This window comes from Paroedura picta, chromosome 13 (assembly GCF_049243985.1).
Source record: "Paroedura picta isolate Pp20150507F chromosome 13, Ppicta_v3.0, whole genome shotgun sequence".
In the NCBI taxonomy this organism is placed as follows: Eukaryota; Metazoa; Chordata; class Lepidosauria; order Squamata; family Gekkonidae; genus Paroedura; species Paroedura picta.
Window position 1 is genome coordinate 25,665,444 of NC_135381.1, and position 11,827 is coordinate 25,677,270.

Sequence of the window (11,827 nt, forward strand, 5' to 3'; positions counted from 1 at the left end):
TTTGATAGTGAGTCCATGTTATTATGTTTAAAATCAATTTGGAAATTTGTTCATACTGATGGAATTTTGGTGCCAGCAGTTGTGCCTTTGAATGTAGACTAGGTTATAAAGAGTTCTCTTTTTACAGGAACTTTTACAAGGAACTTTGACTTAATTGAACAACTATGGCAATTTTCCAACACGAGGTCTCTATTTTTGTGAGTTATTTTGCATGACATTATGAATGTCCAAAGATAAGTCTATAGTTAAAATTAAAAATGATTTATTGCAGCTTTCATGGACTTAAAAGTATGGTGTATCCTTAGCTGGCAGATATAGACATAAGCATTAAAAAAAGGGCTTTTTCATTTCAAATGAGATGTTCTTGCAGTCAGTTGATGTTTGACCCTGCTGCTTATATTTCATGAATCAGATAAAATACTCTAGTCCAGAGAAAACATGCTATAATATATATTTAAATCTCCATAAGACCCATTGAGAGTTTTCCTGCAAAGGGCCAGTTTACTTGGGATTGTCATGTGCCCATCCTGGATTATATGTATTTCCCCAGGTGGCTCTCATGGCTGCCCACCCCCCAGCCTCTCTCTCTTCCAGCAGTGTCACTTATCTGCTGTGTGGAGTTACTAAGGAATGCAATTGGCTTTGCAAGGCACCTCATGCTGGACTGTGAAGGCATTTGAAGTTTGGCTTCATTTTGCTTAACTGTGGGAACCTAGTTTGGCGGGCAAGCCTCTGGGAGAGGAAGGGGGAATACAGGTATATCTGTTCCTGGAAGGCTCTACCAGGTGTACTTCACAATGTACATAGGTGATGGCAACTTTCTGTAGAATCTCCCTTAAGGCTTCTAGGAAAGCTACTTTATCAATCTCTATGACAAGCTCTGAGCCTGCTTGGGTGTCTTTGGAGGCGTGCTTCCTTAGGATGAAGAAAGGGATGATAGATTTTCTTTTTTGGCACTCCAAGTTTATAATGTAGCTCTAAAAGACTGGGGACTTCGTCTATACAAAGATGAGCCAAAGCCCTCTGCAGGTCTTTGCCACTGAGCCAAAGCCCTCTGCAGGTCTTGATACTAGGGGAGGACAGTTTGAATACTCTAAACCAGGGGTAGTCAACCTGTGGTCCTCCAGATGTCCGTGGACTACAATTCCCATGAGCCCCTGCCAGCATCCGCTGGCAGGGGCTCATGGGAACTGTAGTCCATAGACATCTGGAGGACCACGGGTTGACTACCCCTGCTCTAAACACACTATTTCCTGAACTGGAAATGGCATTTCTAGTCTACTTATAGGGTGGAAAGACAAAACATTATTTCCTGTTTCTCCTCTGCTAGAGCTAAAACAACCTGGGGGAGCCCTTTTTAATTAGGGAATTGACCTTTCCCCTGTGACAACCCTAATCCATTGAAGGGGCCATGTTTTTTTATTTTTTTAAGCCAAATTACACTTCTGACATTTCAAATAAATGGCAGTTCCCAAGTTCCTATCATTATCAGCACCGTGGACAGAGCTAAAGATCCTGTGATGGATTCTGTTCGCATTTCTAGATCACCACCCAGAAATCTGGAAATTCTAATGCTGCTGGCTTCACCTAGGGCAGCTTTTCTTAACTTTCTTACCATTGAGAATCTCCCAAAATAGTCTTCAAGCTTTGAGAAACCCTAGAAGAATATGCAGAATATGGTTGGGAAGCATAGCTGTGTATATGGCTGTCCAGAGCCCCTCCCCTTCCCACCCCCATTTTGGGAAGGGGGATGGACTACATGCACTTTGAGGCTGAGCATACAGCTGGCCAGGACTCAGGGGCAGGTGGCTGTGGCTGTTTGCTCTGTCTCACTCTGTATATATTTAGAACTACGGGTCTGGTCCTCAATAAATTCCAGAACAAGTTATCAAGACCATTCCTGTCTCTTACAGAACTGTAACTGTGGGTGGCCGGGTTTTCTGTAGTGCTGAGTATCCTGGAGCAGACTTTGTCATTGGCCCAGTTGATGGGACAGAGTCTTGGGTACTGAGCTGGGGCATTTTGAGCCTGGGGAGAAGGAAACACCTCCGTTGACTGGAACGGAAGAGAAGCTTTCTGCTTTACTGGCACAAGACACTTACCTGGGCACACCTGCCATGATTGCTGTCGGACATTCAACCCACAACAAAACTTGGCCTTGGTATTTACAGGACTATGCTGAGTAAGGGGTGTGTGTGTGGAGGGGGGGAGAGGAATGTAGAGTATTGAATGTTATGATTGGCAAGGTATGGGTTAACTGTCAGAGAGGGGCTGCTAGTTTCCCTTTCACCAGTTGTGTCTGTCTATTCTAGTGTCTTCAATAAAGGTTCTGGTTCACAAAGTGATCTTGACAGTTCATTTAATACATTGCAATGAAAATCAAATCTAAAATAGCATATCCTCTAGTTGCCCACTCCCTGTTTGGGGAATTAAGTTGTCAACAAGACAAGTCAAGAATGTATTGGACTTTTCATTTTTAGCAGAGTTGGTCCTACAACAGATATCTGGATAATTGAAATCTACCATGATTAGAGCCTCTTGTGGCGCAGAGTAGTAAGGCAGCAGAAATGCAGTCTGAAAGCTCTGCCCATGAGGCTGGGAGTTCAATCCCAGCAGCCGGCTCAAGGCTGATTAAGCCTTCCATCCTTCCGAGGTCGGTAAAATGAGTACCTAGCTTGCTGGGGGTAAACGGTCATGACTGGGGAAGGCACTGGCAAACCACCCCGTATTGAGTCTGCCATGAAAACGCTGGAGGGCGTCACCCCAAGGGTCAGACATGACTCGGTGCTTGCAGAGGGGAAACCTTTACCTTTACCTTTACCATGACCACTGGGTCTCGTCTTAAGGCAAACTTTCTCAAGAGGCTTTCTCTGAACCCCTGAGGTTTCTTGATAGCCCCAGAAGGGTGTCACCGATTGGGTGGTAGTTAATTATTTAAATAAAATAAAATAAAATAAAATTGGGTGATATGACCATATATGGCTATGTTGACTTCCCTCCCAAGTGGCCAATGATGTACCTGGAGGGGGTGGAAAGCAGAGGGAACCCAGTCATAAAACCCCTTATTGGCCAAGGCTTATTGCACATGGTAGTGCCTGGACTCCAGAGAGTCTCATTTTAACTTAGCAGCATGGGAGAAGGCGGCAGGGGGCAATGGAGCAGCAGATGCCTACCGCAGCCCTGTTCCTCGCCCAGCAGAGAAGGCTGCAGGGGACAGTCCCTGGAGTGTGAGGATATGTCATTTGGGGTGGCCCAGAGATTGTTTTGGGATGCAGCCTGGCTGTGTGATTGCACTTGGGAGCAGCAGGCGCAAGAACCAGGCTTTGAACCAGGAAACAGCACATGCCATCTCAAAGGGGGATGTCATCTGAAAGAGAGAGTATATGACACGTGGTGGTCGAAACCTGATTTTGGGGTACAGTGGCCATTGAGATTTCCCAATTCCTTATTCAACTCTCCTCTGAAATACAGGCTTCTTGGGTGTAGTCCAAAAAGGAACTCATGGTGCCAGAACCAGTGTTAGGACCAAGCACCACTATAAGTCCACTTGTAGGGGGTCAGTCTTTGGAATGTGGAGACGTATCATTTGGGGAGGTCTAAAGATTGTTTTTGGGTACAGCCTGGCCTCAGGATCTGGCTGTGCAATTGTTCTGTGGGCATTCCACTTTGGAGCAGCTGGCACAAGCACCAGGCTTTGAAACAGGAAACCATGCATGTCCCCTGAATATGAAGGCATTTGCAATGTGGTCATCCAAATCTGATTTGGAGGTTCAGAGAGCTCTTTTGTATATTATTGGTTGAATTAATGAGTGAGAACCAATAAGGAATAATAAGTAACCAACTTCAGCCTCCTCGATGTAAGGGTTGTGAAGGGAAAAAGAGACAATCCCACACATTTACAGCAGATTGAGCTCATTATAGGAAGAGTTGGATATAAATCAGCCAATTGAACAAATTTCCATTAATGTTGCCCTTGAATATCCAAAACACTCTGAACTGGCAGAGAGCAATATTGCAGTAATTTCAGCGTTTAATAGCAGTACCTTGGTTAGGGTTACCAGATGCCTTCTTTTTAGAGGACATGTATTTGATGTGTGTGTTCATCCTGACCACCACCACCTTCTTTTGGGCTCTTTTTAAAAAGCTGATTAAAATGTCCTCTTTGGGCAAGGTTCGGAATATTTAGTTACTAGCAATTATCACAGCTTAAATAGTTGCGGTACTTAAAGTGAAATTTGTCATAGTGATCACTCATTTGAAGCACTCAGCCGGGAATAGTGTCCTCTTTTTTGCCTTTCATAATACGATAACGCTAAGCCAGGCCATACATATTTACATTGTTAAAAATTATTGTAAGTCATCTGGTGCAACTAACGCTGAATATTAGTGTCCTAGGCAGGACCCACAAATCCTTATTCTTTGAACTATTATAATCTTACAATACCCAACAACCTGCAGATCCACTTATCCCCATATACGACGACACACTTCTCTAAAACGATTGCACTTATTTGTTTATTTGATTTCTATTTCTGGCCGCTTAACTCACTTCCCCCAAGCACCTTTTGTTTAAATTTAACACTCAGGGATATTTTCGGCCAAGCTGCAGGGCAGAAAATAGGGCAAGTTACACGGCGACGCGCAGATACGGGGAAGAACCTGGCTGCGGCTGCAGCCTTTAATAAGGCGGCTCCGTCGCTGAACAGTCCAAATGGGGGTTTGTTTTGGAGAGAGGAGGAGGGGGGGGGGGTGTGGGCGCGTCTAGGAAGCTCAGGAAGCGCGACTCTTCTTTCCGTTCAGCCTGCGTCACGTGACAACGCGCCCAACGGAGGCAGGGGTGGAATGTTGTCAGGTGACCGGAAGAGGAGATTTAGTTTCTGTTCCTCTTTCTCCTTCCCCCGCTGGCGTTCGGAGGAGGCTCGTTCTGTCCCGTGACCGTCATGGAGCGATACGACAAAGCGGCGCTCAATGCGCTCGCGCCGCCTGAGCCTAGGTAACCCCCCGGGGGGGGGGCGGGTTTCTAGCCCACGTTGAGTCCCTACCGAACTGGAGCGCCTTAGTGCAGGGGTAGTCAACCTGCGGTCCTCCAGATGTCCACGGACTACAATTCCCATGAGCCCCTGCCAGCAAACGCTGGCAGGGGCTCATGGAAATTGTAGTCCGTGGACATCTGGAGGACCGCAGGTTGACTACCCCGTTTTTAGTACCCAAAGGGGGTCTCAGAGCAGCTTACAGTTGCCTTCCCTTCCTCTCCAGACAACAGACACCCTGTGCAGTGGATGGGGCTGAGAGAGCTCTGAGAGAACTGTTAAGGAGCGGGGAATCTGAACCAGTATACCAAACTGGCTCTCATTAGACAAAGCTCCCTAAGCGTATGTATCCAGCTTGTCAACGACAGCCCTGATCTTTTCGTTTTCAACGTACTGTGGTATGTGGATGCAGCATCAACAGCGGGCCACCTTCCCCTTTCATTCTGACGTGACAAAGATTTAGGGACGTATGCGGAGGGGGTGGGTGGGAGGAGCAGAGCTTCAGTTCTGCTGCATGTCTGAAGTGGGCCTGATGGAAAATATTGTGCAAGCTGCTGAGTTTAAATCTGCAAGTGTGAGTGATTTCTAGGAACCGTTGCTCTTCTCTCTCCACCCCCACCCCCTAGATTCATTCCCAGCAGTCTCTCTCCCAATGTCACCTCCCTTTCATATTGGGTGTTAAATTTAAACTTTCATACTGAAAGTGAGGGGTGAGTGGGCTAGGGGGAAGGAAGTGGCAGGTATAAGAAGAGTAAAACATTTATTGCCTCTTGCTCTTCAAAACAATTAGATCTAGCTTGGACTTTAAGCAGATGTCCTATTTTGTTTGAGCTTCAGGTATCAAACTGAAGCAAATTAACTTCATTGCCACCAAAGTAAATAACTATTGATGAGAGTGTGAGAGTTCACTGCACATTTCTTTATATTAAGGAACTAGAGCTCTTCAAGGTGCTCTTTAGATCAGGGGTAGTCAACCTGTGGTCCTCCAGATGTCCATGGACTACAATTCCCATGAGCTCATGGGAATTGTAGTCCATGGACATCTGGAGGACCACAGGTTGACTACCCCTGAAGGAGTAAACAGTGTCCTGCCCTTCAGATCTATGTGAAAACAGAAAGCTACCAACTTGGACCAGCTTTCACTAGTTGATTCCTGCAGTGTTTGAAATTCAAGCTAGGTTATCTTATTTTGATATAAATATATAAACAAAGCAGGCAGCAGCCAGTAGAAATGTGTGTAGGTATCTTATAACTGGCCTACCTAGTTTTACAATATTATTCTCTGCAAAAAGTGTGCTCCGTAATGCATCCTGGTGGTTAACAGAAGCATGCAAAGAGAAGTACCTGAAAACAAAAAAGAGCCCATTGTGTGCAGTCTGTCATCAATGGAGTTCATAATTGATGAAACTCTGTGTTCAGCTTATCTCTAATTTGCCCATTCTTGCAGTTTGTAACAGTACAAGCTCTCACATGTCCTCAAAATGATTTTTCTCTTTGGTAAAAGGAGCTCAGCTGCAGAAATATGGCTTTATATATGCAGCACCCTCAGCTGAAGCAAATGACTGTTTCTTTGCCATTCAAGATATTTGTACATGAAGCATACATGGATTTCTGAGTCTGGATAGTTATATTGTGTGATCATGATGAGATCAATGTGGCTTCTTTTGTCTTAAGAGTTGAATGTTGTCTGAGAAAGTAAATGCTATGCAGAGGAATTTTAGGAAGGGGACTGTGATAATAAATCAGCTGATATCATAATGCCCCTGTATAAATCTATGCTGTGGCCTCATTTTGAGTATTGTGTACAGCTGAGGTCACTGTACGTCATAAATAACATTATAGCATTGGAAAAGGTGCAGAAAAGTGGCATTATTAAAAACTGTGGCATTATTTATAACCACCCATCCAATATGATTTAAGGTGCTGAGTTGATCATTTGCATTTTGTAGAGTTTTAAAAAAACATCACAAGTAAATGAAAAGCTTATCGGTTATCTTTGAAAGAACCTGTTGATGATTTGTGCAATTGTTATGGAAAGTTTGGTTGATTAATTATTTTCTCTGTGTGATTTACTCCTTGCAGAACTGAAGGTTCATTAGCATCCACTCTAAGGACGCTTCTGTTCTTCACAACATTAATGATTTTGCTGCCCATTGGACTGTACTTCTCATCCAAGGTGTATGTATTTGAAGGTAATTATCTTTTTAAAGAACTCTACATCCTTCTTCTTACAGATGAATGGATGATTCACACTGAAATTATTATAACGGCATGTACTGGCCATGCTTGCATATAACTTGGTCTGAATTATAGCAATCGTTATGATAAACAGTTTTAAAAAATATTTGCTAGAATCTTAACAAAATATTGAAAGAGAGGGATTTGTTAAGTCACTTCTTTCAAAAGAACTGAACTTTCAGGCTATCCAACTTCCCGAATGTATGTTTTATAAAGAGGAACACCCTACACACTTCCCAATTGGCTGAAGTGGGTATGAGAAATCTACAAATGTGACTGAATTTAAACAAAATACAAGTTCTGTGACACCTTAAAGAATACATTTATTGTAGCGTAAGCTTTCATCGGTTTGAAGTCATTTCATTAGATATTTATTTAGGCCTCTTTATTGTGGGTCTATTTCCAGCGGGGACAAAAATTGGTTTACAGAAAATGCAAAACTAGTTCTAATATCTACCTGAAATGTAATATTAGGGTAAATGTGATTCTCTTTGTAAAGTTTCATAATTTTTCAAATTTAATTGTTCATTAAATTAAACCACATTTTGTACTTCTTTGTATCATGTGTGTTTAGATAAAAGCAGTTCAGATAAAAAGGGAGGAAAAAAATAAGAGGAAATACAGAATTTATTTTAACAGAAGATATGTATTTCAAAAATGTTCTTTAGGGAACAAATTCCAGAAGGGTAGCCATGGTCTATAGTAAAAAGATTTCCTTCCCTTGATACTGTTCAGAAAATAAAGTCTCCTTGCAGGCTGGACTAAGCTGATGATGTCCTGATCTCATAAAGACACATTCAGTTAAGAAGGCTGTGAACCACATCCTAAGACCCAAGAAACTTTTCACTCTCACCATTTGGCTCACAGCTTTGAGCATGCTCAGATTTTGAAGACACCTGCAAGATAGAGGGGGCAGATTCTCCACCACAGGTCTCTATAACTCCTCAGCCATTATCTCATAAAAGGTTGAACAAGGATCTTGGAAGTTCCAGGCTCAAATCCCTCTTCTGTGTTGAGGTTTCCTGGGTGACGTTGACCCAGTCCCTCTGTCTTAACCTAGCAAGGATGTGGTGAGAGTAAAATAGAGGGAGAGCAATGGACACAAGCCTGGTCTCTTCACAGGATGTAAAAACATTAAAATAAGACTAAAAACAAGCAAATGTATTTCATAGCTTGTCTCTGAAAAGGTGATTTGGGCCTTAATGCTTTGAATCTTACTTGATTCTTATTGATGTCAATCTTTGCCTCTTTCTTTCAGGCACTCTTGGAATGTCCAACAGGGACAGCTATTTTTATGCTGCTATAGTTGCGGTGGTTGCTGTTCACTTTGTGCTTGCCCTGTTTATCTATGCTGCATGGAACGAAGGCTCGCAGCAGTGGCGTGAAGGCAAGCAGGACTGAAGTGAGCATGGCGTACTGTCATATAAGAGAACAGTTGGCAGCTGGAGTGCAGCCTTAAAGAGTACATTGTAAAGATGTGTAGAGGTTAAGGATTCTAAATTCCAAGAAATCTTGCTTGGTGTGTGGCATGAGATTAGCTGCTTTGCCTAATGATCGCTGTGAATTCATCAAATGCAGAAGCTGCCTGTTGACAAGAAGAGTTACGGAACACACCAGAAGGAATGTTCATTTCTGTTCCTGCAAATGGATTTCAGTGGATTTATTTGGTTTACATTCTGTTAAGCTGTCAAGAACAATTTCTGGCTCCACATCTGGACCATGCATAAAATAAAACTGGTGGACTGAGAATTTCAAATGTTTTCAGTAAGAGATTCTGGATTGCAAATGGATGAACGCGAAGTAGATTTTCTTTTTTAGTTGTAGCATGGCGTATGAGAGCCTTGACTGTCATTAGTCTTTTCATTCCCTTTTTGAAAGGAAAGTAATGGTGTTATATGTCCTGCTCATCAGTTTTAGAATCCACAAACACTATGTGGCATCAGATGTCCTGCCACCTAAAGAATAGAGCTTGTCTTGCAATGGCCCCTCTTTGTTTCCAAGAATGAAGAGGCATTTTAAAATGTCTCTCCATCTGACATTTAATCTCTCAAGACATGGTCAATTGTTTATGAATAATATTGACCTAGATAATGTTACCTAGATAATATTGACCTAGATAAAACGCTAATGACTGGGGAAGGCACTGGCAAACCACCCCATATTGAGTCTGCCATGAAAACGCTAGAGGGCGTCACCCCAAGAGTCAGACATGACTCGGTGCTTGCACAGGGGATACCTTTACCTTTACTAGATAATGTTATTACAGATCCAAAAGTGTAGGTTGGATGCTAAGACCAACAACGTGCTTTGAAAAGAGGTGCTTCTTATGTGTTGACACTCTACACCTGCTATTTTTAACGTCAGCAAAATAGTAATATTGTTTCCTGTGGTTCAGCAGCCTGAATGAAGTGATCTGCTTCTCAGCAATGCAGCAGTGTTTCCTGTCTCTTTTGCAGGTCCAGTTCTTGGTCTCTTGCTACTTCTAAATAATATTAGACATTCAAGCATCTGCAGCTCTTGAAATCATGGAGAAAGTGCACGAGAGAGTGAGTCCAAAAGTAGCTAGATACCATCGGATCATGGAATTCAACTTGACTTTTCACTCTGTTAGCATCCTCTTACTGTAGTTTATTGTGGAACTAGGGTGAAGGCTTCACTTCCTATGATGAGACTAGGGGGTGATCCAGTAAGCCCTTCTGTTCCAAAACCATTGCTTATTTTACTGTGCATAGCTCCCCTGTCAAGTCCAGAAGAAATGGTCACATCTGCATTGGCTGGTAGAACTGTACCCTTTTTCTGTAGTTATTGTGAGGTGTTAGGAAAGGGCAAATCTTTCAGTAAGGCTAAATTAACTGGCAGCTTCCTGAGTACTGTTGAAGGTGATTTTTCCTGTCTCTTCACATTTGTTGTGAATGGCCTTGTAGCCATTTTGAACTGCAAGCTTATGTTGTAAGATTGTAAAGTGATCACCATCTTTTAAATATGGCATAAAGTAATTGGGTCCAAGTAAGTGCAGATATTGAACTCTTCATTCATTGTGCAATTAATTTGCAAAATTTACTGCCAGGGGATATAGTGCTGGCTATTGATTTAAATTCAGGAGTGATAGAACCATCAGTGGTTCTTAGCCATAGAACGTCATTGAAGCTTCATATTCAGCGGTAGCTTATCTATGCAGATCAGTGACTTGGGGAAACAGGCTTTCTAGGAGCATCTGTTGGACCACCACTTTAGAAGCTGCATTGGACTAGATAGATGATCCTGAAAAACTGCCCTTATGTTTTAGTTTCTGTGTCATTGCTTGTAAATCAACATGTTGTTATGGATCTGTGTTAATTATGGGGTAAGTGGATATCATAGATTCTCTGTATATTATATATTTGAATTAAACACCAGATACCACTAATGCATTTCCTTCAAATAAGAACTGCCCACAATGGAGACGTGGTATAGCATTTATAGCAAGCATGATATCACGAGACAATATTTTTCCTATTCTGCTGTTTTCCATGACTCTTTCCTTATTGCTACCAGAGCTCCTTTTTCTAGAGAAGATTTCAGGCGCTGAGGAGACTATGTGGACCATCTCCTTTCTCCACCACCATCACTGTAAACAAATCATGTGCATGATATTTTTGATTAGTGTTGAGCAATTGCTGGTACCCAGAACCATTTCATTTATATTTTTACAGTATTCATTTAAAATATGTGAACCCTAGCACACCTCTTTAACATGCAAAGCAAATTAAACAAAAAACGAAAACAGTATCACAAAACAAATACAAAACGCACAGCATCATTTCAGTCTCAAAACTATACGTCTGTATCAGCAATCATGAATTCAAAAGACAGCTGAAGGGGGTGAAACAATCCAGAAGGAAAGCAGAGTCAGTCCAAACACACTTAATCAAATGCCGTACAAATAAAGGGTTTTCACTTGATGTCTGTATACAGAGAAAAGAGATGCAGAAAACCTCAGAGGCAGTTCTATAAATATGCTGCCATCACTGACTAGACCCCAGTGCAGTCTCTGTTCACCACAAAAGGGTAAAGCCTCTCAAAAGGGCTTCTGTAAGTATTTTTAAAATACCTTTTATATTTGAATTTATAGGCCACTTCTTCAAATATATGTTTGAATGCATAGATCTGAGTAGCGGTAATGGTCCTCAGGTCAAATGTGCTGTATTTTTTTATTTTTTATTTAGGTGATTGGGGAATGGGGTTGACTAATGCTTCCTTTCTGGGGGGGAGGGTTGTGTGTATGTGTGTAGCCCATATCAAAATGTGTTTCCAGCCACCTGGCAGAACTCTGATCTACCTTAAGGGCTGTAATTATGTCAGTGGCCTGAAGATGTACCTCCTGATAGTTGGCACCGAAAGGACATGAGAGTAAATAATGTGAAGCATGCCCTTGGAAATTATTTCTTGCTTCAATAATTCGGGCTTTATTTAAGAACTGTCAGTAAAAGTTAGGCATGAGCTGGCTAACAATGATGAACGTTCAGTATTTGACCTGTGTTCCTCTCTGTAACTCAAGCCATCCCAAAAACACTCACAAT

General features: G+C 42.2%; 1 protein-coding gene across 1 annotated transcript; it reads left to right on the forward strand.

Annotated features, from left to right (window-relative positions):
* The first annotated feature begins 4,828 nt into the window (after nucleotides 1-4,828).
* Nucleotides 4,829-9,017, forward strand: VMA21 (vacuolar ATPase assembly factor VMA21). Its single transcript, XM_077308043.1, has 3 exons — nucleotides 4,829-4,993; nucleotides 7,113-7,222; nucleotides 8,527-9,017. The coding sequence occupies exons 1-3, from the start codon at nucleotides 4,941-4,943 to the stop codon at nucleotides 8,667-8,669; spliced, it is 306 nt and encodes a 101-aa protein (XP_077164158.1). The 5' UTR covers nucleotides 4,829-4,940; the 3' UTR covers nucleotides 8,670-9,017.
* Nucleotides 9,018-11,827: the final 2,810 nt, after the last annotated feature.

Coding starts and splice junctions, on each gene's coding strand:
- VMA21 (XM_077308043.1), top strand. CDS start 4,941: ATGGAGCGATACGACAAAGCGGCGCTCAATGCGCTCGCGCCGCCTGAG. Junction 4,994..7,112: donor CTCGCGCCGCCTGAGCCTAG/GTAACCCCCCGG, acceptor TACTCCTTGCAG/AACTGAAGGTTCATTAGCAT. Junction 7,223..8,526: donor CAAGGTGTATGTATTTGAAG/GTAATTATCTTT, acceptor TCTTTCTTTCAG/GCACTCTTGGAATGTCCAAC.